Source organism: Rana temporaria, chromosome 3 (genome assembly GCF_905171775.1).
Source record: "Rana temporaria chromosome 3, aRanTem1.1, whole genome shotgun sequence".
Taxonomy (NCBI): Eukaryota; Metazoa; Chordata; class Amphibia; order Anura; family Ranidae; genus Rana; species Rana temporaria.
The window spans coordinates 199,219,581-199,238,281 of NC_053491.1; the positions used below are offsets into that span (position 1 = coordinate 199,219,581).

General features: G+C 46.8%; 1 protein-coding gene across 2 annotated transcripts in view; it reads right to left on the reverse strand.

Annotated features, from left to right (window-relative positions):
• The window catches only part of VEZT (vezatin, adherens junctions transmembrane protein), a 66,228-nt gene extending 57,439 nt beyond the window's left edge, over window positions 1-8,789 (reverse strand). For both annotated transcript variants that reach the window (XM_040344116.1, XM_040344115.1), the window contains exon 1: window positions 8,685-8,789. In XM_040344116.1, coding sequence (XP_040200050.1) covers window positions 8,685-8,720 — 36 coding nt within the window. In that variant the 5' untranslated portion in view covers window positions 8,721-8,789. The remainder of the gene's footprint in view (window positions 1-8,684) is intronic.
• Between the last annotated feature and the right edge of the window lie 9,912 nt (window positions 8,790-18,701).

The following is an 18,701-nucleotide window of genomic DNA, read 5'->3' on the forward strand; positions in this document are numbered from 1 at the left end:
TCACCCCCAGAGCACTGTCCCTCTTCACACCCTCCCACAGAACTGGCCCCCCTTCACATATCATCCCCAAAGCACTGTCTCCCTTCACACTGTCCCCCCCACAGCACTGTCCCCCTTCACAAATTACCCCCCAAAAAACACTGTCCCCCTTCACATATCACCCCCAAAAACACTGTCCCCCTTCACATATCACCCCTAAAAACACTGTCCCCCTTCACATATCACCCCCAAAAACACTGCCCCCCTTCACACACCCCTCACAGTACTGCCCCATTTATATCCCACAGCAATGTCCCCCTTAACACCACCCATCCCCCCCACACACAGCACTGCCCCCCCCCCCCACACAGTACATAACCCCTGCCCCCCATCCTTCACAAGTTCACAGCCATGTCCTTTCCTCCCTTCACTCTCCTAACTTTCACAGAGCAGAAGGCAGAGCAATCCTAATCAGAAGGCGGAGGCACAGCAGCACTGGATGGGGTGCGGGAGCTACCGGACAACTTTTCATATTAGCAAGCTGGTGATCGATTGCTAGGACCACCTCCAAGCAGCCAATCACTGCCTGGTTAACGTGAAAAGTTTATTCAGGCAGCTGCCTCTATCCATGCAGTGCTGGTCCCGCCCCCAATCCAGAATTGTCCCACCTCCTGCTGTCAGCTCTGCTAATGGCAGAGGCTGGGGACAAAAGTGGCGGTCCGGACGCAAACCGACATTTCGTGATGCCCCCTTTAAGAGGTTTATGATCATGTGACTGCTGCAATTGGCCATGTGACAGCCAATCACGGCAGTCACATGATCTGAAAGTAGCATTTGGGAGCTATTCGTTAGCAGGCTCTCGGCACAGCTGTATTTGCACTAATGTACGCAAATATGTGGCCAGCGCCAAGGGGTTACAACGCAGATTTATTTTATTGTCGGGATAAAAGAGATCAAATGAACCCTGCAATAAATGTTATTAAGTGGATTTCCCCTTTACACCCCTCAAACAACCCACTGTATTGTTATTACACCTCTTGCATATAAAGTCAAGATACAGCAGAGACAGGAATGGAAGAAATCTGTGCCGAGTTCCTTGGCCTCAGAACTCCTCGGCCTCAGAACTCCTCGGCCAGACTCAGTGCTGAATCCTGTTTATAAAATCCAGGAGGAAATGGAATGCTTTGCTGATGCCGACTTGCCTAGACCTCTGAGCAGCTGTCTAAATATCCACCTTTACACTTTAGAGAAAATACTATGCGTATTCAAATCTCTACTCGTCTGAAATCTGGCCTACTCATCTAACCCTGCAGGCAATATTTACTCACTGCTTTGTGTCACATGCTTATTTTCATTTAGCCGTGATACTACGGAGGAGTGAGAAAGAAAAATATGCATTCACAAGACAGATGAAACATTGTCTGCTAGTAATTATTTCATTCTATAGACATACAGAGCTGTAAACATGGCCAGCTTATCATTATAGGAAGACAGTTACAGTGTTACTAAACCCAGGAGCCTGCATTCACTATATCTGGTCTCCCACAGTACACAGAACATAGACATGCAATTATTTTAGTAACTATATACTGCTAAAACTTTTCTCATTAGCAGTATATAGCAGTCTTGTGACTTCTATCAGTGTCTGGTTAAAGCTTGTAGGAGGAGTTTTCATTCTCCGATTGTCCCATAAGGCTGCAGGACCCCTGACCCTCTCTGTCTGGACAGTGCCGATTGGCCCTGTGCTGATCACCCGAACCCTCTCGAGAAAAAACACTCCACACCAAACTGAGCATGTGCAGAGTGCTCTGTTCTATCAGGAGATAGATCGGGGACAGTGGAAGATGGGGAGGTTAAGAGAAGACAGGATCAAACAGCTTTTTACACATTGAGCGGGATTAACATATTATAACTGTTGTAGGGGGTTAGCTCGGTAGCGGGGTGTGTGACCCCTTGGATGGGTTCACCACACACTGAATTTATACAGACAGGCAGTCGAAGACGGTTGAAAACAACGTTTTTGGTTTATTTTTCCATCTTGCTGGAAAACAATTGCAAGCATCCAAACAGCAGAAACAAAATCAAACATAAAATAAACCCTAGCCACTCTGGGCGTCTACCTTCCACACAGGTATTTCTCCGCATCCAATTCGCATGTCAGGAGCCTGTGACTGGCTCTCAATGGAGCCGATTCACACAGCTCCGGGACGGCTGTGGAGCGAATTGCACAGGAGTCCTATGCGTCTTCTGGTCCGTTTCAGCCCAAAATTCGGATCCAAATCGGGCCTGAAATGGTGTACAGTGACGCACCAGACCACCGCTGCGAGCTGCTCCACACCGCAGTGTAAACCCAGCCTTAATTGGCCCTCGCTCTTTAAAAGGTTGAGCACCGCTGCACTATACAGTGATTGCCATCGTGCTGAGATTATTGCCCTCTTGCATAGTGAATATAGGGGCACGCTTACTTGGAATGAGCACTATTCACAGATCGCCTTGCATTCCTTGCACCATATCGCATTGCATTCCCCCACCCAACAAGTGCAAGGTGTTCTCTGATTGGATGAGGTGGAGAGATGGGGTGGTGATAACAATCTTTGCCAAGTCCACACAGAAAACGCTTTGCATTTATTGGAACTGATGCAAGGCAATCTGTGAATAATGCTTGTGCTGAGCGAGCAACCCCTGGAAGTCAGCTTTAAAGGGGTTGTAAAGGTAAAAGTTTTTTTTACCTTAATGCATCCTATGCATTAAGGTGAAAAACACATCTGACAGCACCGCCCCCCGTTTTACTTACCTCACCCCTCGAAAGTCCCGTGCGCGTTCTCGTCATCCTGTTCGGTTCCCAGCCTGGCCGTTGATTGGCTAGGCTGGGAGGATTGATAGCAGCGCAGCCATTGGCTGGCGCTGCTGTCAATCACAGCGGATGACGCGGCGCACCGGGGCCGAGTGATACAGGCGGCGGCGCTGTATCACGGGAGCGCGCTCGCAAAAGCTTTCCACCATGAACGTGGAAAGCTTTTGCGAGGAGGACCAGAGACAGCCGCCGAGGGACCCCAGAAGACACGGATCGGGGCCACTCTGTGCAAAACTAACTGCACAGCGGAGGCAAGTATAACATGTTTGTTATTTTTAAACCAAAAAAATCTTGCCTTTAGTGTCCCTTTAATATTACACAATCCCTTGTGTTAAAATATTATTTTTTTCCCCAAGACACCATGAAGCTGCCATAAATGCAAGATGGATAGGAAGGGAAGTGCAGAACAGTGACCTGATGTGCAGCAAAATCAGATTCTATACAGTGAAGGAGTCATTTTACTTCATAGAAGAAAAAAAAAGGAGACTATTTCACAATATAAACGAACATGAAGGTCTTCTATATGTACTTGGAGAGCAAGAATAAGGCTGATTTGTCATGTGCGCGAAAGCAGCGTCTCCCTCTCTGCTCATTGGACAGGAAGGCAGCAACGGGAGCCAGTGAAAAAAAGAGCAGGGCCAGCTTGGGAGCAAGCACACAAGTGACCCCATAGCAAGCGGCTTGCTATGGGGGCAATCAGCAGGAGAGGGGGCTGACAACAGTGGGGGACCTGAGAAGAGGAGGATACCATTGCACAGAGCAGGCAAATATAACATGTTTGTTATTTTAAAAAAAATGAGTGATCACTTTTAAAGTGATATTAGAATCTCTGCTTTTTTTGTGCAGTGGGTTTGCACGGAGCAGCCCAGATCTTCCTCTTCTTGGGTCCCTTGCCGATGATCCTGGCCCCTCGTGCCCCCACAGCAAGCAGCTTGCTATGGTGGGAACTGAGCCGCTGCTGTGTGTTCATTCAGACACGGAGCTCTCTCTCCTTATTGGCTCGCTGACTTTGATTGACAGTAGCAGGCGCCAATGGCTCAGCCAATGAGGAGGTAGAGTCCCTGGACAGAGGAGGCTCTGGTGCAACATCGCTGGATCGAGATGGGGCTCCTGCACACAGAAGTTTTCTTTTCCATCTTAATGCATAGAATGTAGAGCTGCACAATTCTGGCCAAAATGAGAATCACAATTTTTTTGCTTAGAATAAAGATCATGATTCTCACGGTGTTAAATCTTTCACATTATATATAAAAAAAATAATAATTGGGCTAACTTTACGGGTTAGTTGTTTTTTTTTCATTCAATAAAGTAAATTTTTCCAAAAAAAAAAAAAAAGACCGCACAAATACAGTGCAACATAAAACATTGCAAAACCCACAATTGTATTCTCTAAAAAAAAAAAAAAAAAATATATATATATATATATATATTATATATTGGCTAGAAAATTACTTGGAACCGCCAAACATATATAATGTTTGGCGGTTCCAAGTAATTTTCTAGCCAAAAAAATAAATAAAAAATATGATTTTAACTTGAAAACAACAAAATGTCAGAAAAAGGTTTAGTGTTTAAACTTTCCTAATTTACATACACAAGTCTATTCCTTTGATGTAAAAGACAAGTTGATACAAAGTTTACACTTAACGTTCTACTGATAAAGAATGTTGTAAAACTTGGCAGACTGCCCAGACTTTTGGCTGAGAGCAGAGAGAATTCTCTGCATATAAAAGATCAAGAAAAACTTTGTCAAGATCACAACGGGAAAAAATTGCAATAACGATTCTTGACGATAATTGTGCAGCTCCAATAGAATGCATTGAGATAAAAAAAAAAACTTTTGCCTTTAGAACCCCTTTAAGTATCCAGTCATGTACAAATAAATTAAAGTGTTACTAAACCCACAGCAGTAAAAATCAGTCTGTATATGCAGTAAAGTATGCTTGTTATACTCACTGTGGAACCTAAGGGGTTAATCCTCTGCATTGTGTAAAAAGGCTGTTTGATCCTGTCTTCTCTGATCCTCCCATTCTTCCACGGTCCCCAGTCCATCTGCTGATAGAACAGAGCCATGGGGGCAAGCTGCACATGCTCAGTTTGGTGTGTATTGCTAGAGAGCTTTTTTTTTTCTTGGAAGCGTGCACATGATCAGCACAGGGCAAATCAGCACTGTCCAGAGAGAGGGTCAGGAGTCATGCAGCCTCATAGGACAGTCAGAGGAGAATGAAAACTCCTCCTACAAGCTTTAACCAGTGCTCAGCCAGACTGATCGAAGTCACAAGACTGTTATATACTGCTGATAAGAAAAAGGTATTTAGCAGTTTATATTTACTAAAATAATTGAATTTCCATGTTCTGCGTACGGTGGGAGATCAGATATCGTGAATGCAGGGTCCTGGGTTTAGTAACACTGTAACCACTTCAGCCCCGGAAGGATTTGCCCCCTTAATGACCAGCCCATTTTTTGTGATATCATACTGCGTCGTTTTAACTGACAATTGCACAAAAATTGCAAAACTGACGTTCTTTTTTTCCCCCACAAACAGAGCTTTCTTTTGATGGTATTTAATAACATCGGCGCGATTTTTATTTTTTGCGCTATAAACAAAAAAAGACCGTCAATTTCGATAAAAAAATACATATGCAGAAAAAAAATAGTACCGGTATATATGTATTCATCAGTTTAGGCTGATATATATTCTTCTACATATTTTTGGTAAACAAAAAAAAAAATCGCAATAGGCGTGTAATGTTATCGCGTCTACAAACTCTCCCAGTGGACAGGCAATCTTCTGGAACCTGTCACGTGTCCCAGAAGATTGCCGAGAGGGAGAGGCCGCCTAAGGGGAGAGAAGTCGCCTAGGCGGCACGTAGGCGGAAGCAGGAAGTGAGACTCTTCCCCCAAAAATTACGTGCCAAATGTACACGCTTTAAGTGTTGCCTGTGTGTGTGTGTTCTAACTGTAGGGGGGATGGGCTGCCAGGAACATGACAGAGATCACTTGTTCCCGATCACTGGAAATAGAAGATCTCTGACATGTCATTAGGCAAAACTGGGAATAGCCTTGTTTGCATAGGCAGTTTCCCTTTCTGCTCTAGCGGGTTCCCGGCGGACATCGAGTCCGCGGGACCTGCGGGCACACTCCCGCCCCCGCTATCCTCCTTGCACAGGTACGACGGTTTGCGCAGGAGAGCCAACCTGCCACAGTAAATGTACGTGAGCTGGTTGGCAAGTCGTTAAAGAGAAACTGCAGTCTGCTCACAGAATTTGTAATAAAAACATCTTTGCCATTCTGAAGCTTCCCTCCAACCACTTTGCATATTTTATATATACTGTGATTCTGTACTTGCCAAATATACTGCAAAAATCTCCCTCCACTGAGTCTGGCTGCGTCCATATTAACTGTGGGCAGCTGAAGCTGCTGCCTGTTCACTTCCTGGATTTACACAGAGACACACACACACACACCTCCAGCTCTGAAGCTCTTATTGGGCCTCTTATGACTCATCCCCCCTCCCTTCCTGGCGAACTCTCACGAGAGCGAGAGAGAGCTGTGCAAGATGTCATATGCCTAGGCTTTTTACCAGACAAGAAAACAGAAAGTGGGCTGTATAAGGTATTTACTGGCCAAAAAAAAAGGTTTTACTATCCAAAGTTAAAACAACAAGGGCTGAGGATTTAAAGTGGTCGTATACCCTTTTTATTTTTACCTACAGGTAAGTCTATAATAAGGCTTACCTGTAGATAAAATGAATATCTCCTAAACCTCTACGGTTTAGGAGATATTCACTTTGCATGCAGCTGCTGGCGTCAGCGGCGCATGCGCTCTGAATGCCGGCTTAAAGTCCGGAAGGATGCTGTTGGACCTTGCCGGGAAAAAGACTCCCGCACGCATGCGTAGGAGTGACGTAATCATGGCTCCGGCCACTCACAGCGCCAGAGCCGCGATACCCGAAAGAGACGACGAGGGTAAAATGGCAGCTCCCTCTGCGTGGACCAGGATCAGATGCCGACGCCTCGTTCTAAGGTAAGTATTTCATAATGAGCTAGTATGCGGTGCATACTAGCTCATTATGCCTTTGTCCTAAAGGTTTTTTTTTTGTCCATGCGGGTATACAACCGCTTTAATAGATGGAAAGATGAAAAAATGACTGAAGTTCCATTTTAAAAGCGGTGGTTCACCCTAAATAACAAGTTTCTACCTTGCCATTCAGCATACCAGCGTCAGCTACAGTATGCCTTTATTTTATTTTTTTTGCGCCGTACTCGCAGTTTAATCCCCTAGTTAAATTTCAGACACCCGCGGGGAATGGGCGTTCCTATGCAGAGGGGAACATGATTGACGGCCGGCTATGGCGCGTCATGCTTCCCGATAAGAGCCGGAGTAGGACTCGGCTCTTCACGGCGCTATACGGCGCCTGCGCACAGACTAGGAGCTGACTGCGCAGGCGCCGTAAAGAGCCAAATCCTATTTCGGCTATTTTCGGGAAGTGTGACGCGCCATAGCTGGCCGTCAATCATCTTCCCCTCTGCCTAGGAACGCCTACTTAACTAAGGGATTAAACTATGAGTACGGCGCCAAAAATAAAGGCATACTGTAGCTCGCGTTAGTATGCTGGATAGCATGGTAGGAAAAAAACATTTTTTTAGGGTGAACCCCCGCTTTAAGTAAACAGAGATTGCTTTACACATGATTGGGTAATTGACATGTCCATTAAAGCGGAGTTCCACTCAAAAATGGAGCTTCTGCTTTTCGGATTCCTCCCCTAATGCAGGTATTTGCTCCCACTTCCCGGAATAGATCAGCGCAGTATCCGCGGCAGTCTACGCCATGTCCACCCCCCCCCCCCCCCGTTTTCACACAGGTCCCAGAAGACAACAGGGACCAGTGAAATCGCACAGCGTGACTCTTGCATGCGTAGTAGAGAACCAGGAAGTGAAGCCACAAGGCTTCACTTCCTGATTCCCTTACCAAAGATAGCGGCGCCTCCACCCGAGAGACAGATAATTTTTTTTTTTTTTTCGCAGAACTCCGCTTTAAGCTGCATAGATCAAGCAAGGGCACATAGAAAAAAAATCTTTCTGCTCTGTTCACATAAAACACATGAGGAGGTGCACATTTTTATAGAGTGCAACCTAAAGTGACCAATGTTGTGCCAACATGCTACAGTGCATAGAGATAAACGAAATGTCATGTTGGAAAATCTTAATAACATAAAAAAAAAAAAAAGTAAACAGTGTGATGCATTGTAACAACGCGTGTCACCGCCCGTATACATTAGTGTGCAAGTGTTTTAGCATGCAGACTAGTGTGGACAAGTCCTATACAGAAAATTCACCCACTGTATTGATTGAAGATTATCAGCCCTAAAGTAAATCAGCCTCATACTGAGGGGTAATTACTAAAACTGGAGTAACCAATCAGCTTCTAGCTTTAGCTTGTTCAGTTAAACTTTTAAAATGAAAGCTAGAAGCTGATTGGTTGTCTAGTCTTCGTAAGCCCCCCTGATTACCGTGCTTATCAGAAATACAAAAGCACAATCAATCCCATGCAGGGTGAGCAAGCAGGTCAGTCTACACACCCATATGGATATTAGTAACACCTACATCCTGGTGTGCAGTGTCATACACAGACACCTACTAATGAATGAATCTGCTGACTGCTGGAGGATCCCATGGAATCCCTATGACAGCAGAGCAGCACAGACACACACAATATCCAGGGATCAGAGAACAATGCCACCAGCAGCCTGACACTATGACACGAGCTCAGCCGACTGCCCAGGCACTGCCAATCACATAGCATGCTCATAGGGGAACTCAGCGGAGGAAGCCAGCTATTGTCACCAACCTCAAACACCACTTCTTCATCAAACTCCGCAGTCATTGCTGTCCGCCATGCCACCCTCCGCGGCACACTGGGAAATGGAGTCTGCAGCCCGTGACGTCACCGGCAGTGCCGCTGAAGGGGACAGGAGGACAGGACTACATCTCCCAGAGTTCCCCGCGGCCGCTATATCCAGGCCGAGAACAGCGGGAGAGTGCTCTGTGATGAGGGCAGTGCTGGGATCAGGACAGGAGTGCACGGCTGGGTGTACTGAGCACTGGACACTAATGGTGGCTCTACGGAAATAAGAGCATTTTTCAATGTACATGACAGCTCTTCCTGATAATCAAGCCTAAGTTTAAGAAATAAAAATAAATCAGCAAAAGGGATAATAAGTGTGAAGTGTCCCCCTTGTGTTGCTCTTTCCTGGTTTAGTGGGAATCTTATGCCTTGTACACACGATCGGAATTTCCGTTGTGATGAACTCGGATTTTTGTCATGGTTCTATACATGTATCCAGGAGTATAAAGGGACCTGTGCATTGCCGGCGGCTACAATGTCTTTTGCGCAAACTAACCATGTACGCGAATTGTGTTTTTTTTTGGTACCAAAAATATGTAGAAGAATACATATTGGCCTAAACTGATGAAGAAATTCGTTTTTTATTATAGCAAAAAGTAAAATATATATATATTTTTTAAATTGTCGTTTTTTTGTTGTTTATAGCACAAAAAATAAAAACCGTCAGTAGGGCAGTGGACGGTGTCAGTAGGGCAGTGGACGGTGTCAGTAGGGCAGTGGACGGTGTCAGTAGGGCAGTGGACGGTGTCAGTAGGGCAGTGGACGGTGTCAGTAGGGCAGTGGACGGTGTCAGTAGGGCAGTGGACGGTGTCAGTAGAGCAGTGGACGGTGTCAGTAGAGCAGTGGACGGTGTCAGCAGCATTGTACCTCCATCCAAAAACCTGAATCAGCTCTACTGAACCCAACCCCATACAAACTGTTCACAAAGTGCCACTGTGCATTCTACAACCCTTTCAAGCCTTACAAAAAAAGCCCAAAAAATTCAACGCAATCCACAGGCACCCCAGAAATAGAGAAGAAAATAACAGATTAAATATCAGACAGTGCCTGTCCCCACCCCAATAAAGACCTCCATTACAGCAAGACAAAAAAAAACATTACCTTCCAGGAGCAGCTGCAAAGATGTGGCCCTCCATTCACTGTCTCTGAAGTGCACAGACAGTGCAGTGTGACCTGGCTGCAGGACATTAGCCCTGCTGGAGCGGGGGAAGAAAGGAGGGGTTTGCATGCTGTTTGGGGGTAGCTGATAGAAGGGGGATAGCTGACAGAGGAAGGGGTAGGCGACAGAGGGGAGGGGCGGGTTGACAGAGAGGGGCGGGTTGACAGAGAGGGGGGGCTGACAGAGAGGGGGGCTGCTGACAGAGAGCAGGGCTGACAGGGGGGTTGCTGACAAAGAGGCAGAGAGGGGGCCGACAGAGAGGGGAGTTACTGACAGAGGGGAGTGGCTTACAGAGAAGGGTGGGCTGACAGAGAGGGGCGGGCTGCTGACAGAGAAGGGGGCTGATGGAGGGGGGTTGCTGACAGAGAGGGGGCTGACAGGGGGGTTGCCGACAGAGAGGGGGGCTGACGGGGGCTGCTGACAGAGAGGGGGCTGACGACAGAGAGGGGGCTGACAGATGGGGTTGCTGACAGAGAGGAAGGCTGATAGAGAGGGGGTTGCTGACAGAGGGGGTGGCTTACAGAGAAGGGTGGGCTGACAGAGGGGTGGCGGGCTGACAGAGTGGAATAGCTTACAGAGAAGGGCAGGCTGACAGAAGGGGGGCACTGACAAGGGGGGTTGATGACAGGGAGGGGGCTGATAGGGGGGGTTGCTGACAGAAAGGGGGACTAAAAGGGGGGTGTGCTGACAGAGAGAGGGGCTGACAGGGGGGTTGCTGACAGGGAGGGGGGCTAACAGGGGGGTTGCTGACAAAGAGGCAGAGAGGGGGCGGGCTGACAGGGGTGGGTTGCTGACAGAGAATTGGGCTGATGGAGGGGGGTTGCTGACAGAGAGGTGGCTGACAGGGGGGTTGCTGACAGAGAGGGGGGCTGACAGAAAGGGGGGCTGACGGGGGTTGCTGACAGAAAGGGGGCTGACAGAGGGGGGTGGCTTACAGAGAAGGGCAGGCAGACAGAAGGGGGGCACTGACAAGGGGGGTTGATGACAGGGAGGGGGCTGACAGGGAGGGGGGCTGATGGGGGGTTGCTGACAGAGAGGGGGGCTTGCTGACAGAGGGAGGGGGGGTTGGTGAAATAGAGGGGGCTGATAGGGGGGGTTGCTGACGGGGGTTGCTGAGCCTGACAGCCAGGGGGATGCTTACAGACGGGCGGGTGGAAGAGCAGATGATGACAGTCACAGACCTCATCCCAGGCAGTCAGAAGGAACAGCGTGCCAGGCAGGGGGGCGGGACTCCGGGTGGCCGCGAATCGCGATCACCCACAGTCACTCACGCACATGTCACGTGTTTAATCCGGACAAGCCGTACTGGCGGCCCGCCCGCTCCTGTGTCCTGTCATGTCACCACTACAGCAGCGGCGCCGGGCTCCTGAGAGGCAGCGGCGGCTGCCTGCCCTTCTCACTTGCTAACTGCTTCCGCTGCGAGTGTCCTCACGGCAGCCCGGCGCCATGCTCCTCACAGGCAGAGGAGCGGGCGGAATGGGCTGGCAGGGGCAGCAGAATGCCGCTCCCCTAAATGTGCCGCCTGGTACCCATGGTACCACCCGGTCCCATTATAGGGCCGGCCCTGCGCGCCCCCAAGCTAACCCCCTTGGGAGAAAGCTTCCCATAAAGGGGGTTAGCTGATGCGGGGAGGAGCCAAGGCAGCTGCAGAGGGACCCCAGAATACCAGGATCGGGGCCACTCTGTGAAAAATGAGCTGCACAGTGGAGGTAAGTATAACATGTTTGTTATTTTTATTTTTTTTAAACGGGAACCTTTATGGCCCGTACACACGATCTGAATATCGGACGAAAACGATCGTCCGAGGAATAATCGTACGATTTTTGGATCGTGCGTACACTACTTTCGAGAGCCGATCGCGACAGTTCATCTGATATTATTCGATCGGACAAGCACAAACATTTTCCTCGTACAATGCCAGATCGTACGATTTTCGTTTAGTCAGTTCAGTTGTCGTCCGAAAATACAATACAAACACATTACAACACATGACATCACTTCCGATTTTTTTTCTGTCGTACGAGAATTTTAATAACCTATTAAATTTCTACTTGCGACTATTAAGCGAAAAAAGTCGTACGATATTCGGATCGCGTGTACTGGCAATTAGTGATTGTAAAGTATATATTTTTTTGTTTGTTTGTTATTTGTATGAAAATAACAAACATGTTATACTGGTTTTGCATAGAGCAGCAAAGATACTTGTCTTTGAGATTGTTTAAATAACTGATGTTTTATCGCAATTTTTCAATGAAATACAAAGTAACATTAAATGTCAAGTATACAAAACAATGCATCTTGTGAAGCAACAAGCGTATCAAAATTCGTACTAAAATTTATCATGTGAGACTAAAATGTAAAAGAAGACCATAATGTTAAATTGCACAATGAATAAGAATACAATATGAAAGCAATGGCTTTTTTTTTTTGGTATAATAAATCTCACTGCACATAATAAAGTAGCATTATAGAAACCAGCGTTATCTAGCTAGTGGAAGCTATTGTAATATATCATCAGCTTTACCTGACTTCTTGGAATAGATATAGAATAATAGAGAGTGAAATCTTCCCGAGGGAGGAAAAGGGGGAAGGGAGGAAGAGAAAAAAAGAAATAATTTTGGACAAAGATGTACAATTCAATAAAAACTATCAAACTGGCAAACAATCAAAAGGCATAACTTTCATTCCAACCAATTTGCATTTAATGTAGATCATGTTGATGCAAGTTGTCCCTGTGCCTGCCTGGATTTCTTCCAGGTTCTCCGGTTTCCTCCCACACTCCAAAGACATGCTGGTAGGTTAACTGGCTCCTGTCTAAATTGGCCCTAGTATGTGTATGAATGTGAGCTAGGGACTTTAGATTGTAAGCTCCTTGGCCCAGATTCACAAAGAATGGCTTAAGTTTAGGCGTATCTCATATACGCTACGCCGCCGTAACTTAGAGAGGCGAGTACCGTATTCACAAAGAATTTGCGCTTTAAGTTACGGCGGCGTAGCGTAAATGGCCCGGCGTAAGCCCCGCCTAATTCAAAGTAGGCTGGTAGGGGGCGTGTTGTATGGAAATGAATCGTGACCCCACGTAAATGACGCGCCTAACGAACGGCGCATGCGCATGCATGCTCAGTATCACGTCAAATTTTCTCCCTAAGTTACGCCAGCTCAATGCTTAGTCGACGTGAACGCCCATCCCCATTCACGTACGACTTACGCAAACAACGTAAAATACGACGCTGTTCCGACGTTTCCGACGTCCATACCTTACCCCTGCTTTATGAGGGGTAAAGTTACGCCGGTCCTATGCCTTACGGTAACAGCGTATTTAAATACGCTGGGCGCAAGTACGTTCGTTAATCGGCGTATCTAGCTCATTTGCATATTCGACGCGGAAATATACGGAAGCGCCCCTAGCGGCCAGCGTAAATATGCACCCCTAGATACGACGGCGTAGGAGACTTACGCCGCTCGTATCTTGGCCGAATTCAAGCGCAAATGATTCTAAGAATCAGGCACGTAGATACGACTGCGCACATTCGGACTTACGACGGCGTACGTGGAGATACGCCGTCGTAAGTCCTTTGTGAATCTGGGCCCTTGAGGGCAGAGACTGATGTAAATGTACTATACTGTGTAAATTGACTGCGCTTTATAAGTACCTGTAATAAATATAACAAAATAAATCAACTAGGATGCAAAATTATCAATCATGTGGCATCAATTAGCAACACTGAGATACTTTGTGCAAGAATCGGATTGTATTTTACCCAAGCAAATGATTTATTTATTTCAGGTACGTATATATTGCTGTCAATTTACAGAGCACTTTACATATATAAATTGTGCAGCAACATCAGTCCCTGCCCTCAAGGAGCTTATATTCCAAGGTCCCTAGTTCACATCCATATATACACATACTAGGGACAATTTAGACAGGAGCCAATTGGAGAGGGAAACCGGAGTACCCAGAGGAAACCCACGCAGGCACAGGAAGAACTTTCAGGTAGGAACCACGATCTGTAATTTCATCTAGATCAGTCCCATCCCCCTACAGTTAGAACACACATTAGGGACACACAGTTTACCCCTTGATCGCCCCTAGTATTAACCTCTTCTCTGCCAGTGACATTTTTACAGTAATCAGTGCATTTTTATAGCACTAATCGCTGCATAAATGACAATGGTCTCAAAAATGTGCCGATGTGTCCGCCATAATGTCGCAGTCCTGATAAAAATCGCAGATCACCACCATTACTAGTAAAAAAAATAATAATAATAAAAATGCTATAAATCTATCCCCTATTTTGTAGACGCTATAACTTTTGCACAAACCAATCAATATACGCTTATTGCGATTTTTTTACCAAAAATATTTGCAAGAATACATATTGGCCTAAACTGAGAACAAATTTGCTTTTTTAAGATTTTTGTTATTCAAAATTGTTTTTTGTTTATAGCGCAAAAAAATAAAAATCGCAGAGATGATCAAATACCACCAAAAGAAAGCTCTATTAGTGGGAAAAAAAAGGACATCAATTTTGTTTGGGTACAGCGTCGCACGACCGCGCAATTTTCAGTTAAAACGTCGCAGCGTCGAATCGCAAAAAATGGCCCGGTCATTGAGCAGCCAATTCTTCCGGGGCTCAAGTAGTTAAATAAAAAAATAAAAAAAAATCGACAATTGTTTTGTCAGATCTCTGTGCCCTGTCATTTTACATCTTGTCTGTATCTGTCAGCTCCTCCCTGATCCATGTAAGGAGCTGCCAGAGGTTAGACCACGATGAGCCCTATGCCATGTCCAAGATGACAGCTGTTCTTCCTTGGTTTCCACATCGTTGTTTCACAGTTCTTCCACCTTTTAAAGATATATGGACTATTTGATTTCATTATTGGACACCTTTGCAATTTTTATGTTTGATTATCACTACCTGAACATTTATGGTTATCCCATATTAAATTTTTGTTTGCATTAGGAGCGCCACTTGTTAGTTTTTTCATTTAAGCCTCGTACACATGACCGGTTTTCCCGTCAGGAAAACTGCCAGGAGAGCTTTTGGCCAGGAATCCCGGCCGTGTGTATGCTCCCTAGAAGTTTTCCCGACAGGAAAACAGACGGGAATCCCAATGGGAAAATAGAGAACCCTGCTCTCTATTTTCTCGTCGGGTTTCCCGGCAGAGTGTTTCCTGCCGAGAAAACTGGTCGTCTGTATGGGTGAAAAACCGTGCATGCTCGATAACACTTCGACGCATTCGCGCGATAGCATACAAGGTTAGTGTGTTAGACACCGGCTCGTCGTAGCCAATGACGTCACCGCGTTCTTGCCATTCAAAAGAACGGCAGGATTTTGTGTGACCGTGTGTATACACAGCTTTTCAAGTCAAGCCTGCCAGGAATCTCGTCTAGAATACTGACGTTTTTTTTTCCCGACGGGATTCCCGGTCGTGTGTACAGGGCTTTACACTTGTGTCTGTGTTTGCCTCTCCTTCAAAAAGCAATTGTGGTGGACCACTTCTCAGTGGGCAGTTGACAAGCCGCTGGGAGGCAATACGTCACCTCCTGGCCACCTCTTTTAACCCTTGAAAGCCTGCAGCACTATGCCGCCACCATGCCACAATTGCGTGTAGTGCACATGGTTGCAGGAAAGCCCCATTACTCGAATCGGTTATGTTTGGCGGTAGCACTGCCTGCTGAACATTACATGGGGTATAATTTTTGCTGTGGCATGTATACCAATCCATTTGGTCAGCATGTAAAATTAAGGTGGGCAATTAGGGGGTTCCATAAAACCATGGCTCAGTAGCCTATTTTTACCACTCCCCGGGCACAAATGTGAACAAGGCTTAAAGCTGAGTTCCACCCAAAAATGGAACTTCCGCTTTTCGGAACCCTCCCCCCTCCGGTGTCACATTTGGCACCTTTTAGGGGGAGGGGGGTGGGGGGTGAAGATACCTGTCTAAGACAGGTATTTGCACCCACGTCCGGGCATAGACTCCCGTGGGAGTCATGCCACTCTGCCCCCCACTGTCTTCTGGGAAACACACTGTTTCCAGGAGAGAGCAGGGACCAGTTAAGATGCGCCGCGCTAAACGCGCATGCGCAGTACGGAACAAGGCAGTGAAGCTTCAACACTTCACTTCCTGATTCCCTCACCGAGGATGGCGGTGGCAGTATCCGAGGGACAAGCGATTGCTCAGCCTTGGCTGCCAACATCGTGGGCGCACTGGACAGGTAAGTGTTCATTTTTTAAAAGTCAGCAGCTGCACTATTAGTAGCTGCTGGCTTTTTTAAAAAAAAAATTCAGGTGCACCTCTGCTTTAAAGGAGAAGTACAGCCAAAGGCTGTTTGACTGCACTTTGTCCCTTCTTGGCACCAGTGTGAAGTATCCAGCTTTTGCTGCCTGCAGCCTGTCAAAGCATATGCAAGGCTGCGGATGGAGCAGAGTACTGAGTGGTCAGTGGCGGTACTGATTCATCCAGGCATGTGCTTACAGGCGCCCCTCTAGGATCTGTCAGTATGAGTTTTTTTTTTTAAACCCTTTCGCTGCCAGGTCTATACCTCATATGAACCTGACAGTGGGGGTTTCACTCACAATCCAGTGGAATGGCTGCAGCCCATGGGATTGTGGGTGAAACTGGCAGTCTGATTGCTTCCACACACCCTCAGTACTCCCCCCCCCCCTGCATGTATGCTGGGCGCCAATTGCCAATTTGCAGGCCAGGGACCAACATGGCGGGTGCCGGCAGATGGAGGGGATGGAGAACAGCTGACAAACATCCCCTTCCTGTAGGTGACCTGGAAAGTGACGTGTATAATGTCACCTCAGGTGTCATTAAAGAGAACCTGTCGCCTAAAAATGTACATACATGTACATACATGCGTCGAGGGCGCCTACGCGTTGATTGCGATATACACATGTTACATATCGCCGTTCACGCCGGAGTGAGAGCAATAATTCATGCATAAGACCTCCTCCATAACACTAAACTGATGAAATATAGGGGGCTTTTGAAGCATTGCCTACAGTGAATAAAGGGTACTGAAGTTTGTCACCATTCCACAGGTGCACACAAATATAAGGTTTGACATGTTGGGTATCTATTTACTTGGTGCAACCTCGGCTTTTATATTTTAGCAAAAATTGGGGTAGTTTATTGCGTTTGTTTGCCCTAAAATTCACAGCTGGCCCTGGGCTCCCAGCTCTAGAGGAACCACCTACAGGACAAGCACTGCACCCGGGACCTAGGTAGAAGAAGCTGTGCATATCAGGTTATGGGGGGACTAACATTGATGGGCATTTATGAGGCTGTGCTGTTGGGACTGCACTGATCAGGCTGCATTAATAGGCACTGTGATGCATTTGCCTATATGTCTCAGTTTAATGCTCCCTGCTTGCCCTGTGTGATTCTGTCCTCGGCTAACAGGTTATTGACGTGCTAATGTCCCCTCACTATTTCTAAAGGTTAATTGATCTATTGTGTTGTGTGAAGGAGATCTGTGTTTAAGTGGCTTGTGTTAATTATTCTGATTGCTCCATTGTGGTAATTATCTCTCTATATGCGGGGTCGAGCTGTCTAGTTAATGTATTCAGTACAACTCCGTCGTGTCTGCCTAATCATCTGTATGGAAGCCCCAGTGTGAGGGGGCGGAGATTTGTCATTGTAACAGTTTTGGAAATTACATATAAGCTGTGTGTTATAACATTAAACTGTCTTGTTCTAGCATTAAGCCTGGACTAATGTGTGACTTAATGGGCGATCTCAGGAATATTCCTCCTAGTGGAATATTGGGTGATGTTCTTATGGAAGAAGGGAATCTTTGACGGGGATATCATACCAATACCGTCACAATTGGTTGGCAGCAGTGGGATCTTCCCTTCTATTCCCCTTTACACCCGGATTCCAAGCAGACACTGGAAGAACTACTGGAAGTTCGTGGAAGGATTGCTAGCAACAAAACCAAGCGGGTCATCATAGCAGAATTAATGGAGCTAGACCAGGAGGACGGGATTGCAGCAACGCCAGCAGTACAAGAGATGGAGAGACCAGTGATTCAGGAGGAGGAATCGCCAGCCAACAAGCTAATGAGAGAGAAGCTAGCTTGGTTCGGTCCGAACCCAACGCCGGATGTGGTGCTGAAAGTGATGGACCTGTTAGTAAACGCAGAGCTACAGGAGGCTAAACAAATAAGAGACGCAGAGCTACAGAAGGATAAACAAATAAGAGACGCAGAACTACAGGAGGATAAACAAATAAGAGACGCAGAACTACAGTTAAAACTGGCAGCAGTCCGACAAGCAGCCGCACATTCTCCAAACAGTGAGTACAGCACAGCAGACGCAAGGAAGATTTCGTTTAGCGCTTTTAAAGCTTTTGATGAAAAGGACTGTGAAATTGATAACTACCTGGCAGATTTTGAGCGACAATGTAACCTGCACCGAATAGCTAGAGGAGAGTGGGTTGCAATATTGTCAGGCAAACTGTCAGGCAAAGCTTCTGATGCTTTCCGGACCGTGCCAGATCAGGATATCCATAGCTACGCCCGGGTTAAAGAAGCGCTCCTGGCTCGTTATGCAGTAACCCCAGAGTCCCACCGACAGAAGTTCAGGGACTCACGCAAAACCACGAAAGACTCTTACGCGGAATGGGCATGCCAGTTGTCCCTGTCGGCCTCTAACTGGGTTAACAGCAGCCAGGCCACCACCGCAGAGGACATTTTGCAACTAATGCTCCTGGAGCAATTTTACAATCACATCCAGACGGATGTCAAAGATTGGGTGAGAGATCGCAGGCCCATGACTCTACCAGAG